Raw genomic sequence first — 23,532 nt, forward strand, 5'->3', positions numbered from 1 at the left:
CTCAAGTTTCACAATTAAATGCTTGCAGGTATTTATTTCTTGTGCAGTTCATTTTAATATTAAATATAATAGACACTCCACATGCACCTACAGTATTTTATTCATGCTTTTTTGTTGTATTTTAAGTTGAGATTTTGTTACACCATGCTAGTTTCAGTTGTATTACCCTTTCCCAGTAGCTTGCCAAAAAGAGAAAAAATCAGAATACATATTGAGAGAGATTCTGTAGGGTTTCACCCTTACTCTAGTAATATCAGTCTGAGAGATGGTGCTTAGATAGGGTAAAATAAGCTTATTGCTTAATGTCTTATCTATTTTGGCATATATAATGTTGCTTGGAAAAGTTTTTAGAAAGAAAGTTAGTTTGAAGTGAAGTCCTGGGTTGTTCAGAAAGTGTAAAATAAATCTAGTGTAGACAGTGGAATTTATTTTATTGATCAGTAGTACAAGATCCAGGAATAATCTATAAAGTTCAATGGCGACCAATATTAAAATTACTCTCAGGGTCTACTACACTACTCTAAAATTATTTGTTTTCCTGGTTCCCCCCCCGTACAATGTGAAACCTTTGGTCACCTCAAAGATCTATTTTGATAATTAATGAGTGATGATGACTTATTTAACTTCTGCAAAACCATCATCCTAGTTTTTGTAATTTGTTGTTGTTTGCCCTCAGTTATTAAAAAGACATGGTTTTGCTTATCTCCAAATCATTATCTCAATGCTCAGCATTGAAAGGATGGATAGTCTTCACTCATAGCAAGTTCCTGCCACTGTATAATGAGCAGTAAAGTGCTATGTTTTTGAATTTCTAAGATGCCTCGATTTTGCATTCAGCCTTACTGCTTAACTGGTCAATTACAGGGTTTACTTTTTTATTAAAGTTATACTGCTCATTAGTTAAATCCTTTGTTACTATCTAATCAGCAGATTCTGTTTTGTTTGTACAATTTCCAGTTTTCATTGTGGCTTTTGTTCCATTTCCAAGAATATGTGCTCATGTGGCAGTAAGCAAATCTATAAGCAGGCTTGGCTGATTCACATCATCTCAGTCAGTTAGGGTTTTGTTTTGCTGTCACACCTTGACTGCCACATCACTTTGATCTGATCAATAGAGTCAAACAAACACCACTTTTCTCCCAGTGTCTGCCATGCACACTTGATTCAGACCCCCCTGTTGGCAGATCTAAGAATACTGCTCTAGTATCTGTGGCTACACCCTTGTTTCAAAACGCTATGGCTTTGGCTTTGACTTTGGCTAGTTAATGGAAACTCTTCCCCTGCCACATTCTTTTAAAAGCCAAACCATTTGCTGTGGGAGTTGATTTGCCATAATATGCAACATCAAGTTGACAAACAAACAGAAGATATTTCTACTTTGAAGTAGCAGTGTCATGCCACCTCTGGACATACCAATGATCTAGATACATTTTTTTTTTTCACAATCATTTATCAAAGGTGCTTATCACCACTTTACGTTATGCCCTTGGAGATGCTTTGTTTTTGTTCAATTGAAAGTATTTTGTATCTGCGTGTGCACTTCACCATTGTGTGAAGCAAGTTTGAAGTCAGGGATAGACAGATAAAGAAAAAAATGATAACTCAATATTGGAGCATGAGAACCCAGAACCCCTCAGAGAACAACATGACATCAATGGGGTAGTACTAGGGTGTAGGTGTTTGAAAGGCGAAATGCATGTGAGCTCAGTAATATCTCTTCCAGCGCTGTCTGAAATCTAGCACCCTGAAGACTAGCTGTGCATCAGTTGTGGTGAGACTACAAGTAACATCAAGTGGGGCTGCAGATTTCCTGCAGCTGCAAAAGATGTTTTTGTATTCAGCCTCTGAGTTCCTGGATACAGTGTAACTTTTATAGCAGCCCTTTTAAACCATGCATCTGGGAGGAAAACCAAAGTGGAACAAAGTACAATAATGAGGCCTGATTCGAAACGTTGACACCAAATGAAAAGAGAAGCATTAGTCATTTATTTCTCTTATTTAAAACTGTCAATACTGTCAACAGGCACTCATTTTCTGTTGAAATGGTTGATGTCATGTGCATGATTTTGCTAATTACTGTCACATTGTATCCTATTTCAAAACCTGCTAATTAAAGTAATAGTTAGGTAAGAGCAAAAATGACCCCCAGTACTCTGGGATTTGAAATCACTTGCATTTGTTTCCATCAGCAGCAGAACAGACCAAACCAAACATAATGGACTATATTTTCAAAATGTTTACTCCGGTCTTCAATTAACTGTTTATTTCATTACTGTGAATTTTAGAATACTAGAACCGAAGAACTAGATAATATAATCCAAATTCTCTTAAACACGCTCAAGGTTTTTGTTTCTCATTAAGATGATATGCTCTTCTTTAAAAAAAAAAAATAGGGGTTAATTAAATGGAGGAAACGCTTTGTAAATATGGCCCAATATCTCCAGACTGCATTGACTTGTGGGTTGTTTATTCTGCCTCTGTCAAGTTTGCCATTATACAGCATTGCACATCTTTTTGTGTGGAACAGTATATCATTATTCACTGCAGTTGAGGCTTATAGTGGAAACAGTTTTCCGTTACAAGGTAAAAACTGCAATCAGTACTGTTTTTATAAAACTTGCATTTATTCAAATCCTACTAAAATGTTTCATCCTGAGAAATCTGTGATGCTGTGGCTGGTCCAGTATTTTGTTTATTGTGGGGTGGGGTCAGAGGGCACTACTGACTGCTCCACTACAGACCGTTCTTTGTGCAATAGTACAAACTCATTTTGGTCACGTGACCCGTCCCAATTGGGAAGTTTCAATCTAAGGGTTTATTTTATGGCAAGCCAAATGATCATTTAGAGAGATCTCTAAATATTTTTAAGATATCGCTAAATAACTTCCTGTTCATTTTGAGATATCTCTAAATGGACAGGAAGTCAATTAAAATCATAGAGCATTTTCACAGGAAGTTATTTTGAAATTTTTTTAAATTATTTAGAGATATCTCTAAATGATTTAAAGATATCTCAAAAACATTTTGAGATCTCTTAAAATGATTTAAAGATATCTGAAAATGCATATTAGATATATAATTTAAAGCTCCATTTAAATATATCAGGAAATCATTTTGAGAAAACTAAATGTATTTTAGTATCTTAAAATGATACAGAGATATCTTAAAATATTTTGAGATATCTCAATTATAATTTGGCTTGCCATAGGATGTGTGATCTCTGTGAGTGAGGGAAACAAGATGGGAGCTTACAGGAAAAGAGACCAGCTGGCCTGTCAAAGGAAAGAGACTGTTTCCTTAAAAAATAAAAAGGCAGCCTGACTTCAGGGCCTGTCAGCTTGTGTTAATGATCTTGAGAAAGAACTTCTGGACAAACAAAAGCCCCTGTTCCAAAATTATATCTATATTTATCACCTCTACACAGCAGTAACAAGAGGATACTGTGTAAAAAAAAAAAAAAAAAAAAAAAAAAAAAAGTTTACTCGTCTATGTCATAAGGTTAAGAAAATGGAACGTTTTATTTTGTGCTATCACTGGTGTATAAAAATATACAAATGGCTCCTGTCTTCATTTTGGACCTCTGGCTAAACAATATAGAGTTTCTGAACCTCCTTCGTTAGTTCAACCAATTAATCAAACTGTTGCTCCTCTTTGAATTCCTTGAGCCGTAGAAATGTAATTCCTCAATTTCTGTAACTTCACTGATTGTTTTCACCTTTCAGAAAATAATGTGCTGATGAAGCTATGGAAGAAAATGGCTTTGTGAATCCCACCCCCTGATGTTTTGTCTCTTGCCTCAATTTGATTTATGCACTTCCCCAGTATTTTGTTTTGTATGTTTCTGTTTCATTTCCACCTGTCAGGTTGCCTCAGCAGTTTTTCTTTTTACAGAAGCTTCATTGTAGTTTCTGCAATTTGTGTGAAGATGCAACACACTTATGCTGAGAGCTATACTTATTATTGTACAACTGTGGAACTGCCTGGCCCACTTACTTCTATAAGAATTCCATGTGGCTATATCCTACAATTTACTGACTCAGTACACAATTGGTATAGGCTGGAATAAACCCCTTGTCATAAATGCTTTACTTTTTAAACCTCGCCACTGAATAATACTGACCTCCAGTTTCAAAATAGCTGACAAGGTTATGGGCATTCACTCACTGGGAAAGCAGTTTATTTCCTCATTTACTTAACCTGCCCCCACAGTTATTCTATTAGTTATATAGTACGTGAATTTACAAGTCATTCATAACATTGTCACCTTCTAAATACAAATTTTTATGACAGTTTTAAAAAACTGGTTCCACAAGCAAACACTAATGATAGTAAAACTGGGGCCTGCTTAAAGGCTGTAAACACAAAAGCAGGAGCAGTCTTTAATTTGTGCCTCACTAGACCTAATAAGAACAGACTATTCAGACATAGTGATGTAATTATTAATCGGACACACAGAATTAAACATTCCTGCAAAGTCTATATTTGCTTTCCTTTTAGTATCACTCATTTATTTTCAGTTTGAAGCTGATGTTTCATGACACTTACTGATTCCCTCTGCCATTGCACAGTTTAGCTTGGCAAGTTAGGATTTGTTCTGGATACCACCAAGCACACCAATCATTGATGTGATGCACTCTGTTACCACATGCACACAGAAGCCTGTCAGATCCAGGTGTGGGCAGATGCTATGCAATAGTGCCTGAAAAAACAGAATCTAGTATGCTGCCTGTACTAACAGCCTACATTTAAAAAGACAACTTATTTGCTTTGTTTTATACTCTTTTCTGCTAATCTCTAACAACAGAAAAAATAAGAATTGAGAATATTAATCTAAATGACAAGCTTGCATACAACATTCAAACAGATTTATTTAACCTTTAAAAAAAAAAAAAAAACACTGTACAAAAAAACAAAAAAAGTCACATATTTTCTGATATTTTGGGGCTTAGTTTACAAACTTAGCACCTCAACATTCTTATCAGCTTCTCAAAGTAGTTTAGCTATACTAAAAATAAAAGGTACTAAAAATAGTTGCTAAGGTCTTTTTCCAGTTGCTAAAAATGTAATGCATTGTTGAACCCCAAATTAAGTTTAATAAAAAAAAAGCCCTGACTAAATTGTAATCTCTGGCAGCTGGCTAAACATGTTGCAACTTGAATGGCTATCCACATGTACAGGCTTCACAATGTGTGCATGCCAATTTGTGTCCAGCATTGACTATTACTCTCCTAAATCATGCTTTCTTCTTTTAGGAACATATAAAACCAAATTCTCCTTCAAAATTCAAAGTACTATAGAGTATTGGGATACCTAAAATATGTATTCTACCTTTAATTTCAATGTTAGATTAATTAAAATGTAATCTACAGGTAGTGGACAAAAAATGGAAACACCAATGTAAAGTCACTTAATAGGGCATTGGGCCACTATGGTATCCCGCTCTGTGGAGTTCTCGGCGGACCGTTTTTGATGAAACTGGCTGCTCATGCCCCAGGTTGAAATTTGCAGTCTGCAGTTGCTCGCCTGTTTTTGCCTTGCACTTTGAATTAATGCACAGATATCACAATCTTGGAGTATGCGCTTCTCCCCACTGTTGCCCTTTGCTGATGATGTCGTTCCCTCAGAGTTCCATACCGACATCACCTTAGACACCGTTGCTCGTGAAACATCAGCAAGTTGAGCTGTCTTGGTCACTGAAGCTCCTGCCAAACGCGCCACAACAATCACCCCTCTTTCAAAGTCACTGAGGTCTCCTCTTGCAGCCATGCTAGCCATAATTATAGGCAACCAGGCCTGTCCAGTATTTTTATACATGACCCTAAGCATGTTGGGATGTTATTTGCTTAATTAACGCATGAGCCACACCTGTGTGGAAACCCTTGCTTTCAATATACTTAGTGTCCCTCATTTACCCAGGTGTTTCCATTTTTTTGTCCACTACCCGTATGTACCCTATAACTAAAATAGTTACTAAATACAGAATTCTTAGTGGTGGATGCAGTCAACACCATGCTGTTGTATTACCTTGTTCCATGGTGTCATTCAGGAAATGTATTTTAGGGGCTAAAATGAAGTATTCAGTTGGTTTTTACTCGTTTTAGGCATTTCATTTGTGTTTCTTCCCATTCTGAAAAAGTCATATTGCACTAATGACGATTTGGAGTAAATAGCTTTGATAATCTAGCCCTTTATGTGTTACAATCTTTTGTGTGTGTGTGTGTGTGTTTGCTTAAGCAGTGATGTATGAACATTTTAATCAGTAGCAATCCACAACAGCGCCGTATGTAGCAGACAAATGTTTCCACAGGTGTCTGATGTGTGTTTGCTTTTTTTGCTGAAATCGGAAATGACTCCAATCAGTATATATACAGGTTCCCATTGATACCAGTCGGAATCCCAGGAGTGCTAGACCAACATCTGTGTAGGGAAGAAGCTGGTTTCCAAACAAACCTGTTCATCGCCTTTTCAAATCTGTGCTTTTGACAATATATACCACATCAAGCACACAGACTATAACCATGTGGTGGTCAACAACTAGCAGCTGCTATTATATATCATGTTTCCTGCTATAAGCAACACTTATAATAATAGCCTGCTACTAACTCCTTTTTTACACTCTTTAATTTAATCTGTCTCTATTCTTGCACTTTTTCTGAAGAATTATATTATATTATATTATATTATATTATATTAATTATATTATATATTATTAAAGAATGACATAGATTTATTTGCTCAGGAAACTTAAATGTATTTATCTAAATTAACTGTTATTTTCTTTTCAAGTGTTGTATGTAGACCACTATGCCACAATTCACCACTTAGTATTTTAATTGTAAATAACTAGGATCCTATTCAGGTTAAGACACTCATCTGAAGACTTTAGTAAGAACAAACTGTTCTAGAGTCACATTATCACAAGACAGTCACATTTTTCTATGTCATTGAAGCTATCATTTTATGTTCCAAAAATATACCAAATTTGCGTATTTCTTCTCAGAAGTGTCTCATCCAGAACTCCATCAATCATATGCTATCTAATCACAAGGAGGGAAATACAGGAAATGGAATCAAACTGTATTGTTAGACAGGGAAAAACTGAAACTAGCAGTAGCTATGAGACTGCTGATCACCGTGGTAACCATGACTGTGTTTGTCAATACAGAAGGTGTAAACAGATTTATTTTGTAAGTGATAAAAAGTGATTTGGAATATTCCATTACCTTACTTTTTTTTCTCAACATACACATTCACATTTTTTTTCTGCTCCTTTTAAAACAATCCTGTAGGTTTTAGGTCATGTTCTCTGTTTTCAGAATATAAAGGAAGGAATTCATAACACAGAGTAACACCCAGCAACGCCCATAATCCTAAAAACAGTCTCTGCCTTCAGGTTTCACTTGTGTATACACAAATAAAAAAGCACTGGTATACAGCACTACCATTCGGTTAGAGTCATGGGACTGATACATTTGCACTTCCTCTGTGCTTTATTGTTCAGTGGCTCCTGACCCCACAGTGTAGATATGGAATGGAAAAGAACACTCCAGTAATGGAACCTGGCCTCACAAACACCACTGGTATTCAATAGCAGTGGTTCTGTACTAACGAGGGCAGCACAAGAACTGTTGCAATTCAATGAGCCGATGGTATAATGGTTACTACAGTGGAGTACACTGCTTACCTATTGGAGCAGGGGAGATCCAATCCTCATTTGGATATTCCAGTTCAGATTTTATAATTAACCTGCTTAAGACCTGAATTAAAGTTTAAATGGATAGAGTTAAGTTATGGTAGAAACAACCCTTAAAAAGTTTACCACAATAAATTTACTATAGTTTACCATGGTGTGTCATTAAGATGATGTACCATACCTCTGGGTTGTACAGTGCTTACCTATGCTTTACTTGCTTTAACACACTTTGCAGCACAGTGACTAGTGCGGCATGTTAGCAGATTTCTAGCTGAAGACAGACAGTAACAGTCATGTGGCTGATAACACACTGCCATGATGTGGTATACCACCACAGTAAATCCTTATGAAGCATTATCTAAAAAGAGGGATGCCACAGAATAATAAAGATCTTCTACAAATGGTGTGCTTTTCATTAAGCAGCCCAGGTACTTTGTTTTGGTAACACATGGCTCCATTTAACCTGTCCATATTGACTCTTGTAACCTGCTTGTCTTTGTGCTGTGCAAGGAAGTCAGCCTTGAATCTCAGTTCTGTGAACTTACTCTCAATATTGTTCAACAGGAAATGAGAGAGAGACAGAAGCAGGCAAGTTGAGACCGGCGTGCACACAGAACACACAGAGATAGACAGCTTTCAAGTTTCCAACTCCCAACCAATGCAAACACAAAAACACAAGGACCAGTCATTAACAATAAGAGAAAATAGACCCAGGAAAGTACAAAACCGCTTCTTCACATCTAGAGAATGGATGTTTACTAGAAGGAATAACATGAGCCTGCAGCCTCCTAACGTAAGGTAACTATCGCCTTCATTCTTTTAATATTTCCAGTGCCTGCCTGAATGTTTAAGTAGGGTACTGTATGTAGGTGCATTTTTCAAATTGTTTCCTTGGAAAGTGAAGACAAGCCAACTTCCAAATGGGGTTAAAACAGGTTTCTTTGAAATGTACTGTAAATACTGTTAGTACTTCAAAAAAATACATTTTTCAAAGTTTTCCTTTATATATGTTATAAGATGTACTTAGTATTTTTGTTATTTTTTTAGGAGAAAAATATACATTTACAGTTTGTATCTGTATAGAAGTTTACAATGGCACACTTGCCTGTGTTTTACCATGGTTTATTATGATTCTACTAAGCTTTACTACACTTCACTATGCTTTTACCGCGGTGTACGTAAGAGATACAGCAGGTAAAGTTCACATTGTTGAAAGTTGACCAAGTGGTATTGTACATTGTAGTTTTACACATTTACCGGTAGATTATGTATTCATAAATTAGTATTTTTTGCTTTAGGTGAAATGTTTTTGTAATAAATAGAATCTTTTTTTTTTTTTTTTTTTTTTTTTTTAAACTTACTGGGCTGCCTTCATTTAGAGAGTTATTACATGGATGTTGTTGAGGTAACTGAACTGGATTCAAGTAAATATTGTCCAATGTGATTTAATATAGAGCGCCTCCTGATTGAATTGATCCATGAAGACGCTGATAACAAGAATTTTTTATTTCGCAGTATGTTATTGGGGCCATGTATATTGTAATAATTATTTATACTCAAGGTAGTTTACAAAGTGTTTTTTTTCTGTATTAAAATGCCATTAACTACAATGAAACAAAATGAATTAATTAACAGCTTCTAGGGACAGTCAACTGTTTATTTTATTTTGTGTAGCAACAGTTTAGATATTTTTCTTACCTTTTCTAATGTTGGCATTCCTTATGAGTGGTTCTTATTGCAATTACCCAAATATAATATTTGTTTTGAAACCTTTCTGTATGTGGTAGGTGCTTTGAACCCGAATCTGGAAGCTGCTCTTCAATTCTATTTGATAGATGTACAGTATGTAAGACTGTCTTTGTCTGGCAACTGGAATTCAAGAGCAGATCAGGTCAAAACATAAAAAGTTAAAAAAAAAAAAGAACAAACATACAAACAAACAAACAGAAGAATGTTCAGAAACCTAAATAGTTCCAGCAGCACCATCAGTTTAATGCTCTACAGGCTAGTTTTGAAACAATAAGAACCGTGTCCATTTAGGAGGTCTGAAGGTAGTGCTGCTAATGCAGTCTTTTCTTTAATGAATATCCGGTCTCTGAGACACGAGGATAACAGTCTGAAGGAAATAGGTTTCCTTATTTACAAAGACTGTGAATAGAATTAGCCACCCTTTATTGTTCTTGCATTTCCAAAGTTGCTGATGTCGACACTTCCACCTGATGTCAACTTGAGTTTACGCTACTTGGGTTTACACTCTGTGATCACTTCCACTAGCTAAATAAAACACTTATGCTTCTAGTAAACAGCAGAAATATTGTGATACTCATTAACTGTCTCTATAGGCAATGTTTCCCATATTTACCTTTTGCATGCTCTTTTGGGATACTACTGTGAATTAAGTTAGCTTGGTAAAAAAAAAATCAATATGGGTCCAACTTTGATTTGCTCAGTGCAACACATGTTTACTGCAGCAACACAGCAACACATTCCCAATACAGCCTCAAATGATGACGCATATCTCACAGAGTCAATGCGGAAGTGGTACAATTTACCATCGAATTAGATTTTCCTGTGAAATGTCAACCAGTCCCATGCATTACTATACATACCCTGTGTTTTTAACTATGCTTGCCTATGTTTCACCAAGCTTTGATTACAAGTAGACAAGTGTTTGGGCTAGTGCTAGTGCCTTCCTTGGTGTTCTGAATTCTAGTTGTTTTTTGTTTTAATTTCATTTTGGTGATATGCGCCAAAATGAAATTAAAACAAAAACATAGGGGGATTAAAACTAAAATAGGGGGCAGATAAGAGCAAGTAATGTGCTTTACTTGCTCTTATCTGCCCCCTATTTTACTGCATTTAATCCTGTACTTTAGAGTACTGTAATCTGTCAAGTGTTATTTAATCTGTAGTATATCGTATTTAATTATATCCTGATGTAGCTATCACAGACACTTATCCGCTCCGTTATTGAATCATATTTTATCATAATTGTACTTGCTAGAACCAAAGTCATTGTATTTATCTTGCTCTTAATTGTATTATTACTTGTAGTGTGAGTCTTGAAATGTATTTTTATTTCCGACTGTAAGTCGCCCTGGATAAGGGTGTCTGCTAAGAAATAAATAAATAATAATGCAGATAAGCCCGTTCAATAACATGCTACTCCACTGGACTTCAGATGACGTTGCAGGTTTTTGTATAAACCTCTATTAAAGATGTTTGCTTTCTTTTTTGTCATTCTATTCTTATAAATGTTTTTCACTGTATTTTTGCTGGTATTTCTGCAGTTTTACCATGATTTTCCAGTGGTTAATCTATGCATTTTCCATAGTTTACCCTGCTTTACTATGTTTGTTATTATGCTGTACCATAACTCACTGTTCTTTACAATGCTAATTTTGCCATGCTTGTACTATGCTTTATTACACTCTGTTAAGCCTTTATTATGGTAAGCTTTTATAAAGGTCATTTTTGTTGTTTTATATAGTCAAACTCAGGTTGGGGAAATTGCTTTATTTTTCACATTGTTAAAATTTGGAACACTTTTCCACAAAATATACACACTGTTTTAAATTCAAACTAGAAATATTTTATACAAATAATTGTTCCTACCAAAACTAACCTTTTTAGTTCTGTTCAGTGCTATCTTGAGCGTTTTATTCATCTATTTAATTAATTATTTTGTATTTGAAATGGTTGTATTTTGTTTGTATTGTGTAGTGTCTCAGTGGGCTTATTGCCTAGTAAACCTTTATGCAAGAATTACAGTAATAAAAAAGTGAGACACCAGTTTTCTTTGTGAGTGGGGGACTTTAACATTCACCTTCAATTCTAAATCTGTGTTGCTTTCTTCCCCTCCGAATACAAAACCATGATGACAGGAAATGTCATGTTTATTGTATTAGATGCAAGGTTATGATGTAGCCACTGTGTGCATACAACCTCAAAAATTAATTGAATGTGAGGTTAACAGACTATACAAAAACACCTTTTTTTTGGTCTCTGATATGATTTGTGAGGCAATAAGAACCTTCTTCAGGGTGTACTGTGGAGCAGGTTCATGAATATCAAATGAAATCCAACCAGATTGGTCTGAATTTCAACAGAGTAACATTTGAATAGTTTTTAAATTCCTTGAATATAACCTACAACGGTTGGCACTGCAATAGCAAAGAAATGGTTACGTGCTAGACAATGACATCATCAGGACAGTGGTACATGCCATTGTGTTGCCTTTGTAAATGGCTGAAAAATCTGCAGATACAGTTCAGTGTGCTCTTGATAATACTGTGCATCAAAGTTCCATATATGGTGAACTGCATGCTTCTGAGGTGTAGATGAGGTTTTGGGGAAGGCAAGTTTCCTGTTTCAGTCTGCGTTTCAAGTCCTGTTGTGGGTGTGTGTTTACAACACAAAACGTGAACTAATTATTTAAAGCTGCAGTGTCCTAAAACCATGTTCAAATTTACATTATATATTTTCTTCCTTAATTTAGCCACTCAAGAGAACTTGCTGGCCTACCAGTTTGTTTACATTTCCTAAGGTAGTTGTAACTACAGGTGCACACGCTTTCTCCCTGCTTGAAGATTCCTGGCCACTCTGTCACTGGGAGGGGGGCGCAAAACAACAAATGTGAAAACAATCCAATCCAATTTATTGCCATTTTTCGGTGTTTGTACCGATAATGTTTTACAAGAAAGAGCGAAACATTTTCAAAATTCGTTTATGAGGGGAAAATGAAAAATATACAGACAAACCCTTTTAATATCACTTCAAAAAAACACACTTAATGTCAAGCAGCAGAGCGTACTTTATCGGGAGTTCTACGATGACCTGTCAAAATAAGCATGAATACGTGTTCTTCTGTGGAAGTACTAGTACTAAAATGCATTTTTAAAATCAGGACAGTTTACTGCTATGTATAAGAACAACGTCTGAATTCAGGCTATCTTAAAAACAGGCTTACCCAAAAAATAAATTAACCACTGCTTCCACTCTTAACAGCTGCATTGGATTAGATATGCTTCCATTTTTAGAAGTTAACGGGTGAGATTGAGGATTCCTGGTTTAAACTACCATAGAGAACTACACTTGTATTTGTGGTTTCAGACCCACATTTAAGATTACATTGTAGTGATCAAAACAGGTTAAAGCTTTGTTTGAAACCTACTGTTACAGTTTTTTTTTGTATTCTGCAGAAGTATTAATAAACAGTTTACATTTTTTTATATATATTATTCTTATTAAAAGCAGCTTCAAATTACTTTTTTCTTTTTTTTTTTTTTACTGCCCCTTTACCTTACTATGATGTTGGCAACCATTCTTATAAACACATTCAGTACAGCATAGTGTTTGTTAGAGATCTTCCCTTATGAAACCACACTGTGGCTGAAGTGCAGCAAATGTGGAAAGAAAATTGCTGCATACTCAGAATGCTGTTAAAATGTGCTGTCACTGCAGCTCAGTGCACTTTAAAACACACAAGGTTGACCATTTGTATGTTTTCAATTACAACAGGCACATTTTTTTATTTTTGTTAATCTTGTGTGTTTTCTGTGTAAATGCGTTTACTCTCTTCGTTTCATATACAAGCCGACGAGTCTGCCTCCGAATATAAGTGTGCTCCCTGGCTGAAGATAAGGGCAAATACAGCACATAGAAGCTAAGATTATATGCATTACAATATGCGTTTGCAGTCAGCAAACCAGTCTAAAAGCAGATGTTACATGAAGTTCAAATATGTAGAATTCATATTCATGAATTCCCTCACTGCGGCCAATATTTCCAGTAATTAATGACAACTGTCTGCTGCTTTCTTTTCTGAGGTTTCGGGTTTCACGCCGGCTTCTAGTGTCCTATGCATTCGGTATATTTTGCTTTGAAATTGGTTCCAGTGGCAGATGGATACGTGGTATTAGTGTGCTACAGTAAAATACTTAGTGGTGCACATTGTGACCTGACTTTAGCTATTCGGTTATGCAGTTTCAACTCTCAAAATAAAACTGCAAGTTGTTACAGGAGTAGAGAAATGATTCACCCTCAGGAAACACAGACCTGCATACCTTTGTTAAATTTAATCAGGACTTTGGGGGTTATTAGTTAAAAACTTGAAATGCATTAATAATTTATTCAGGTATATTTAATGGTTTGAGTAGCGGTTGGGTTGTACAAATATTTTAACTAAGCTGTAACTAAGAAATTCTGTTTGGTCAGGGAGGAACCTCAAAACAGGTTTGGTAAGAAACAAATAGAGAAGCATGTAGTGCCATCTGCTGGTGTAAAGAGTATTAAAAACTAAGCAGTGCATATTATGCAATTTAAAACTGTTTTGGAAGGGAACACGATACTTGCAAGACGTTTTTAAGTACTACTGGCATATATTGTCCTACCCTTATTAGTATAACAACTGTTTCTTAACATTCATCTTAAATATATGTGCTTAATAAAATCCCGACATGACTAGATTGAGAAGGCATTTATTTGTACTATATCTTGATTGAGTTAACAGTTTAATTTGTTTTCCAGCTCCAAGTTGACATCTGTGCAAACCATCTCCTGAGAAGTACCGTAGCCTCTTTGGGAGAGATGGAGAAGGCAGGACAATCCACCAAGGAGTATGTGCTGGTGGAATATGAGTTTGAATACACTGCGAGGGACGGCAGCTTCATAACAATCAAACCCAATGAACGGTACATCCTCCTGTCGAGAACGAACGACAACTGGTGGCACGTTAGAAAAGATGAAAACACCAAAGCCTTTTACATCCCGGCCAAGTACGTGAAAGAGCTACCATCCAAAATACCATCTGTGTTGGATTTCCACCCCGCCAATGTTGACTCTGACATCAAGAAAGACCCCTCCTTCAGTTTGATGAGTGACAAGCCAACTGACGCAAGAGTCCAGTTGCCTTCTAACTTGAACTATAAGAAAAATGAGTACCGTTTATCCACGTTTGGTGTCCCGATGGAAATACATGATTCAGTTTATAAACGTACAGCATCAGAATCTTTGATTGCCCTAAAACCGATTCCAGCAGAAATCAACACATCACCATGCCCAAAAGATACTGCACCTCAAGCAGCCAACCAGAAGCATTTAAAAAGATACAGCCTGGAGCCTGGCTTCTTGTTAGGTCCCAGAGGAACTGTGGATGAATTGCCTTCACATAATTTAAAGGTAAAAGCAGAGTACACAGTGGGACTTAATACAGCACCCTGCTTAAGCCCAGCTAATCCTGTCCGGCCACAGTCCATGGGGGACATTTTAAGTGGAACGCGTGAGTCTGTATCTAACATGCACAAAGAAAACCAACCACCCTCAGTTATATCTAGACCTGGAAGACAGCGTGCAAGCTCTGAAAGGACATACGACGAGACTGAAAATGTGTATGAGTCTATTCCAGATATAATGATACCAAAAGATACCCCGGCAGAAAAGGGAACAGCAACCACTACACCAAAGGTATGGTATAGCTGTGTCATATTTAAAGGGTTAGCTACTGGTGAGGATTGTATAGCCCTGGGGAATTAAATATGATTGTTTTTTTTGTTATCTTGGATTGCTTGAATTTCAATTTGGATTAAGATTCCATCTTTTGGAAGATAGGTCTTTCTCATAGAGATGTTCACAGTTGCCTATAATGCTTTACACGTAGAGTTGCCACCTGTCTCTGTTTTCCCTGTATCATCCCAGTTTTGAGAAAGGTGTCCTGAGAATCCAATATGCTTTCCCAGGACACTAAAGGCCAGTACCATAAATTGGCATAGAATATTAGTGCAATAGACACACAATATGAATTGGTTGTCAATACTATAGTAGTAATATGATCAAAGTTTCCTATTGGATGAATAGAGGATTTCTAAAGAGTTGAAACCTTTAACAACCCCCCATCGGTTTCAAGGTCCCGTTTTTTGTACTTCAGGGGTGGCGACCCTATTTACACATGGCAGGTTCTGGTTTTAAGTAATTACAGATGTTGAAAATCAAGTGGAGATTAATGTTTTGTAACAACTACATTAACTGTCAAGTGTGTATATGTGTGATTTGTTGGTTTTAAACCTTACCTTAGGAATCATACACACCAGAAGCAAGCATCTTAACAGAGCAAATTAACCTCTGTAGTCCAAACTGACCTACTCCCAATGCCTACCAAATGCAGGGCCCTCAATATTGTGCAAATATTAAATTGCTACAATATTAAAGCAGTCTATGGAAAATAACAGGATGCTAATGCTGGGTTTGAATCTGGCTAGTCGGTATTTGCATTATGGAGCATGAACAGGTATCTTTAGCTATAGACACTTCTCCCATTTCCTCCAAGGCAATGTCACGTCTGTGTCACTAGGTGGCACTCATTGTTTGTGTTTATATAGCAAAGCTTGTTGCCTTCATAAAGCCCCAGGATCCTTACTGTCTGCTCTTGGTTCTTTATGTTAACTCCTCGTTAACCAATATTTATTATGATTGACCAAATACATCTACATTTTTTGACTATTTATTTTATGTTCTTAATATATGTAATTTTTTAAGATCTCTTATTTACCAGGCTTACTCACTAATGTCTGATTACGACCATGGTGGGTTACTTCTGAAAAGACTCCTAAAGGTAAGCGATGGTTTTAGAAACCGTCTCACTTCTGAAATCCAGCTTTTAAAAGAAACTTTTTATTTCTGGAATAGTTTGCCTGGCAAATAATGATCTATGAAGAAACAAGAACAGAGTAGAATATAAAACACACATTAGAAAATTAATCTGATAAGAAATTAAATATAATGTGAAGTATCCCTTTTAGTAATAACACTGACAGCTCACAGCCCTGTATATTAGTATTTTCCCTGGTGAGTATACTGCACAAAATACAACTGAAAACATGCATATGCATATTATTATTATACATAAATACTACATAATATATACATTGAGAAAACTATTTTTTAAAAAAGCAAGAAGACATAAGAAAATTAGATTCTTTCATTTCTCATCACAAAAAAAAGTTTTTTTCACTAGCAGATTGGTGGCCATTGACGCCACACACTGTATTGTGATTTGGATAATTATAGTTAGTGTTAAATTAAACTACTGTAGTCTTATAATGCTGGATGTCAAATCAAGTGATACTGGTTTTGTCACTCTATGACAAGATTCTTCTCGTTCCTACTAAGTGTCTAGGAATGTGTATGTTTCAACGTGTGCTTGCTGAGGTAAGGAGAGTTGTGATAGCTACTGTCGCCCTACAGTATTTACATTCTGCACCTGACTCAGGATTTCCAGCTATTCTTAGATTGGCTTATTATCTGTAGCTCAAGACAGAAAGTTGCCCAACAAACCGGAATATGCTCTTTGTACAGCAATGTTAAAACTATTTAAGGCTTATGTAACTGTGACTGGCAAGACATAGTATCAGCTTGGGCATTACTTACAGAAACTCATTTTGTAAAAAGAATAGGAAATTGTCCACCCTGTCTTTCTCTATCTAATGTTTATTAGAAATTTCTTCCACCAATCAGGACGCTCAGTTGCAGGGAACTACCACACAATATGACTTTCATCCACCAATCATGAAGCATTGCAGGTCATTACCACACGGTAGTTGACCGCAGAACTTTCAGATTTGTATTTGGCCTTGGATGTAGAGTAGTGGTACCTGAACTTACCTTTCCAAGTGTTCTAGTGCTCAGATATGTGGGGTATTATTGCACTTCTGTCGTATTAAACGACTGCTCAATAAAAGCATTTACATTTGTGTGAAAATTGGATCATTATCTGTGCATACCAAGACAAAGCCACTGTTTACTATTTCCCAACTCTTGTATTGCAAATAAAGTTTGATTAGGGAGGGGAAACTCACAGAGATTGAGTTAATTAGATAACCTTGTGACTCCGCTTATAGGACCTTTGGGGAATGCAAACTAGCTGCTCTGGACATAATATATAGAAGACTAAACTATTTAATAAATAAGTACAAAAAAAAAACCTCCAAGGTGTGTGTGTGTGTGTGTGTATATATATATATATATATATATATATATATATATATATATATATATATATATCTAAAAGCTGAATTAAACGTGAATATAAGGCACTGCAAATCTACTGATGAGTGGGTAATAGTTTAAACTTTTGACATCCCTGCTATCAGAAAATGCTTTTAACACTATATATATATATATATATATATATATATATATATATAGCACCTTTCATAACAGAGTTATCACAAAGTGCTGAACAATTAAGAATAGGCCAAATCAAAATGGTATGTTTTTAACTTACTTTTAAAAATTAAAAGCGAATACTCTCAGGAAGTCTGGGAGCACGATTAGAAAAAGCTCTTCCACCTTCCAGCACCCCACAGGCCTTATGGGTCAGTAGGACTTTAAGCTCAATTCTCTGCTTAACAGGCAGCCAGTATAAAGATGCCAAATAATATGCATTTACAGGCATGCTAATTAATAACACTAGAGCTGAAATGGATTCTTAGTAATGAAAATCCAAGGAAGCTGGCCCTGCCCCACACCTGTATTTGTTTAAACAGTGTCCTTAGCAACCTACACTGTATAATAATAGATGTATTCATGTTAGCTTGCTACGGGCTTGTCTTAGGTACTTTGTTCACTAACAATGCAGCATTGTACCTAACCAAAACAAAACATCTAAACAACAAAACATATGTACAGAAGGTCTTGACAAGATATTGCAATCACCTGGGGTATTTAGAACACTTTTGAGGAAAGGGGCTCACATAACTGATGACTTTGGCAAGTGGTGTCAGTTACAAAAAAATACTGAAATAAGGTTATATTTTAATTACAGTACCAAATAACAAAACTAACAACTGTAATAATAAAGGTTTTAGACCATTTTAATTCAGTATAAAGCCTTCAATGATTGCACACAATGAAATCCTAGGATTAGTGTGGCTTGCTGATTACCGGTATGTTATTAACGTTGCTGGATTTTTTATTGTAATTTTAGTCTAGTCTTAGTCTGTCAGTCTAATTAAGTTGTTCTCTTAGTCCAGTAGACTGAAATGGTCAGATGTATCAGTCAATGGATGTTGTTGGTCAGTCTTAGTCTAGTCGACTAAAATTGTCGTGAGTTTTAATCTAGTCTCGTCAACAGAATTGTAGTCTTGTATCATTTTTTGTTGGTGTATCCAGATCAGAACTTTGATATGCAGCAGAAGACAGGATGAGATGAGCAATATACTGTATATTTGCATTTCAGTATATAGTAAGCATAAACAACCAGCTTTATGTTAGTAGAAAATGTAATGAACATACTAAAATGTTTTGTCATGGATTGGATTGGTGGGTGACGTCAGACCAGGGAGGAGACAGACACAGTACTGGGGTATGGAAGCGCTGATGCAAATGTTTAATTATAAATAAAAAGTTTAAACAAAACAGAAACACTTTACAAAACAGCACAGTGGCCAAAATAAACAGACAAAACAGACACGGAACACCACAAACAAGTGTCGTGCTGGTGTATACCCAGCATGCTTAGCAATTGTTAATTCTCTTTATGCTTCTCCTACTCATGACTCCCGTTCCACCTCTGAACACACCAACCCCATTCAGCCAAAGCTGCTTGTTTTTATATTGTGGCTGAGGGATTAACTGGCTGTTAATGACCTAGTTTATTCCTCAACCAGATTCGGCACAGGGTTTTTTCTCATATGCGTGGTCAACTGCCAGTCTGTCAATAACCACTCGCTGTCTCACGATTTTATCTGGATGGGGCATTTTAACCCCATCCAGGCTGTAAACAGTAATAAGAAAACATTGTGTTTAACACCAAACCATACAGTAAAACAATAATACTACAAAATAATACAAAATACACACAGGGCAGGGTGTAGTGTACCCTGTCACATGTTTATACAATGTGTATTAAAGATACTGACTTTTTTTTTTAAATTAAAAAAAAAAAAAAAAAAAAAAAGCAAATAAAAATATTATTTATTTCTTTAGCAGACGCCCTTATCCAGGGCGACTTACAATTGTTACAAGATATCACATTATTTTTTACATACAATTACATTGCTTATTATATAGCTTTTATTAAGTTTATTTAACTGTATAACAAACATCTAAATTATACTCACTACAAGCAGCACAACAATTCAGTGCTTTATCAATGTTAGAAGCAACAGTCCAGTCATTTTGTATCTCAATCATAGGTGTCTAACTGTTAAAAAGTGGGGGGCTAATTGAAGGACCAACTGCCAAGCGTAGAGAGGCAAAATGTATTATGCTGTTGTGAAGATACGGTTTTAGTAATTGCAAGCCAACAAAATTGAGCAGGTGTTTCAGCATATAATGTTCAATATGTACTTACTAAGGACACATCAACCCTTTAGGGTCCGAGCCATTTTCATTAATTTTTTTTTGTTTTTTTTTACTGTTAGATTTGTGGCTATAACTGTTTAACTAGTTTAAATAGGTAATTGTATGTAAAAAAAAATTGTGATATTTGTATAATGTGAAATAATGTATAATGTGATATCTTGTAACAATTGTAAGTCACCCTGGATAAGGGTGTCTGCTAAGAAATAAATAATAATAATAATAATAATAATAATAATAATAATAATAATAATAATAAAACTACAAAGGTTACAGGTACATATCATACATGAAATGAATTTGCATACACTAGCCTTTCATTAAAAAAAAGAAAGTCTAAATACTCACCCTGTTCAATACAGATAACAAAAACCACAAAGAGAGACGGTTTTTATAAGAAAACATTACTTATACTTTGTAAAAAATTTTTAGCATGGCCAGCTCAAATCTGACAGTGTACAACGAAACTTCAACATGTAGGGAACATGGAAAACAATGTTGAACAAATTGGATAATAAATAAATAAAAAACAGATACATTAAAAATATGCAAAAGAATACAAAAAGAAGAAAAAAAAACGCATTCAAATTATTCGTGCCATGGGCCCTGATCATGTGGCACAAGATGGGGCTGTTCACTGTGGCTTGAATGGGCAGCACGGTGGTGACCATGGCAACCTAACCCTAACAGCGCTTGTCTCGTGCATCTGATCCACAAACACGAAAAATAAACTATATATATGAAAATAGGTAATTATGCCTTCGATGTCGCCATTTCTCTTATTTTGTAAAGATTTTGTGTGAAAATGTTTGTTTACTGCACCGAGGTAGGTCAGTCTTCAGCCCAGCAGCAACATTCAAAACACTCGCATTCAAGGCTATCTCCTAATATGGTCATCTACCGGAAATACACAAGTATGCCCTCGTTTTAAAGCCCTGAATCTGGCAAGCAGGGCTGTCTCTCACAGTGCCTGAGTAAAATGATTTAAAGAGCCAGATCACTGGAGGATATTTAACATTGGCCAGACCCTAAAAAGTTAAAGAAAATTAATAAAATACAACTTACCATGAAGAACAGGAATCTGAAGCAGTATTCAGCAAAAATTCTCTGGTCCAATGAGACTAAAATATTTTTTTCCCTAAAAATGGAGCACTGTATGTTTGGAGAAAAAAAGGGGACGCCTTCAATGAAGAAACCCTTGTACCTACGGTTACACATGGAGGTGGTTCAAACATGATATGGGGGTGTTTTAGCAGCAGGACTGCTAAAACACCCCCATATCATGTTTGAACCTGTTAATAATCGGAAAATAGGTCCTTGTGCCTTTGATATTTAACATCGCACAGACCCTATAATTACAAATACATGCAAGTATTATTATTATTATTTGTTTATTTAGCAGATGCCTTTATCCAAGGCAAATTACATAGACTAGGGTGTGTGAACTATGCATCAGCTGCGGAGTCACTTACAACAATGTGTCACGCAAAAGACAGAGTACAAGGAGGTTAAGTGACTTGCTCAAGGTCATACAGTGAGTCAGTGAGTCAGTGAGTGATCCGGGATTTGAACCGGGGACCTCCTGGTTACAAGCCCTTTTCAGCACCAAATGGAAACAAATAAACAAAGTAAACAAAGAAAAGCAAGTACTATGGTTTTGAAGGCAAGTATTCCCTAAATAAGTCAGTATAAAATAAGGTCTGTAATAAACACAGTGTTCGAAACAACAATGTGTCTGCATGTATGTATGTATGTATGTATTACTGTAACAACACAATTAATAATACATGATATGCCAGTTTGACAAGTGGTGAGGCATTATAAATCATGTACAAAATGTACATACTGGCCACAGGAAATATTTCACGACCTGCAGCACACCCGCCCATTGATGCACAAAGCCATGATAAAGTATGGCTAACTCCAGGTATTTACAAACTAAATAAAAAAAGAAAAGAAATGTGCGATGATACTGTTTATTTTACATTTTAATTGGGGTAATCATTCATTCAATTTAGACTCGGAAGCTGTTCTATTAGAAAATGTTCCCGTCCTCAGCTTTTTTTTGTGTGTGTGTGTGTGGGGGGGGGGGGGGGGGTCATTGATATCATCCAATATTTTATTATTTAACTCTATCAATTGACTTTTTATCTATATATAAAAGTATACAAAGTGTTATTGTGAAAAGCTTTTAGATTATGCATCATAAAAACGTCCATAGAAATTAATGTTAAATTATATTACAATCAAATATTTCATGCAAAAGATCAATGTAAAATGCATTTTAAAAAGGGAAGCATACTCACACAGAAAACCGAGATGGCATTATTTTCCTTTAACTCACTGAAGCCTATCTATTATTTTTTTATAACACATGGATATTATCTGTGATAAAAAAAGACAATAAACGGGTGTTAAGGTTAAAATTGCAAGTGAATTTAATTAATAATAATGCAAATTAAGTCAATATTAAACAATCTTACATATAATTTTATTTTTGATAATTCAGGAATGGTGAATTAAACTGGGTAGATATTGAACTGCAAAAAATAACGCCAAACTTGACCCGATCTTTAGGGGTGACTTTTATTGTTTTCGGCATCTTTGAACGGCTCTGGATATTGACTGAAGTAAACTGAACTTGAATACCTGAAGCAGTTTTATTAGACAGGTTTACGTAGATTTAAAGCAAAATTGCTTGTGTTAATGTTATATTTCAGTGTTTTATTTTTCTTAAAAATATTTCCCAACATAAAACCAATGTTACCTTACAATAATTGCTTTTGAGTTTCAGTGTTTTAAAATAAAATATCAAACAGAATGAAATTTCAATGTACCATTTGTAATTCAGTAATATGAGAGAATTGGTCAGAGGTCTGAATACTTTTGCAAGGCACTGTATATATATATATATATATATATATATATATATATATATATATATATATATATATATATATATAATATAATGTATTGATTTGGTTATTATCCAACAAACAAAAAAACCCTTTCATGTTTTTTGCCCCTCCCCAAGTGTAAAATAGACAATCCGTGTTTTTCCGTGGTATTCTGCAGGAAACGGATTCCTAGGATTCCTGCTCATGAATATGCATTTGACTTCTATTAATGTGATTGGCCAGCTGTGAAACTCCTTGCAAACCGCAGCCCAATGAACTAAACACAACCCTCAACTCAACTACCAGTGTCAGTCACGCACTGTCTGAAATAAACCTTCAAGTATCCACTTGCTTCAAATGCAAAAAGGGATGAAATGCAGTTTTATTTGTGGCAAAGCCACGTGTAAAAGGGCCCAAACAAATAATTATTAGTATGATTTGAACCGAGGCACGTGCCTCATAGCTGGCTACTACGTCCTTGCATTGGTATAGAGAAACCGAGTGACAATTTTTAAAGCAAACAACTCCAACTCACTTTGCTTTGAAGGTATGGAATACAGTTGTACGCATTTTCTTTTGTTAAAA

General features: G+C 35.6%; 1 protein-coding gene across 5 annotated transcripts in view; it reads left to right on the forward strand.

Annotated features, from left to right (window-relative positions):
- The first annotated feature begins 8,291 nt into the window (after nucleotides 1-8,291).
- LOC117434969 (rho GTPase-activating protein 27-like) overlaps nucleotides 8,292-23,532 on the forward strand; it is a 62,385-nt gene continuing 47,144 nt past the window's right edge. For 2 of the 5 annotated variants that reach the window (XM_034057726.3, XM_034057728.3), the window contains exons 1-2: nucleotides 8,293-8,486; nucleotides 14,222-15,157. In XM_034057726.3, coding sequence (XP_033913617.1) covers nucleotides 8,352-8,486; nucleotides 14,222-15,157 — 1,071 coding nt within the window. In that variant the 5' untranslated portion in view covers nucleotides 8,293-8,351. Of the gene's footprint in view, nucleotides 8,492-14,221; nucleotides 15,158-23,532 lie in introns of all 5 variants that reach the window. The other 3 variants (XM_034057727.3, XM_034057730.3, XM_034057729.3) reach the window with 3 other exon arrangements.

Source organism: Acipenser ruthenus, chromosome 28 (genome assembly GCF_902713425.1).
Source record: "Acipenser ruthenus chromosome 28, fAciRut3.2 maternal haplotype, whole genome shotgun sequence".
In the NCBI taxonomy this organism is placed as follows: Eukaryota; Metazoa; Chordata; class Actinopteri; order Acipenseriformes; family Acipenseridae; genus Acipenser; species Acipenser ruthenus.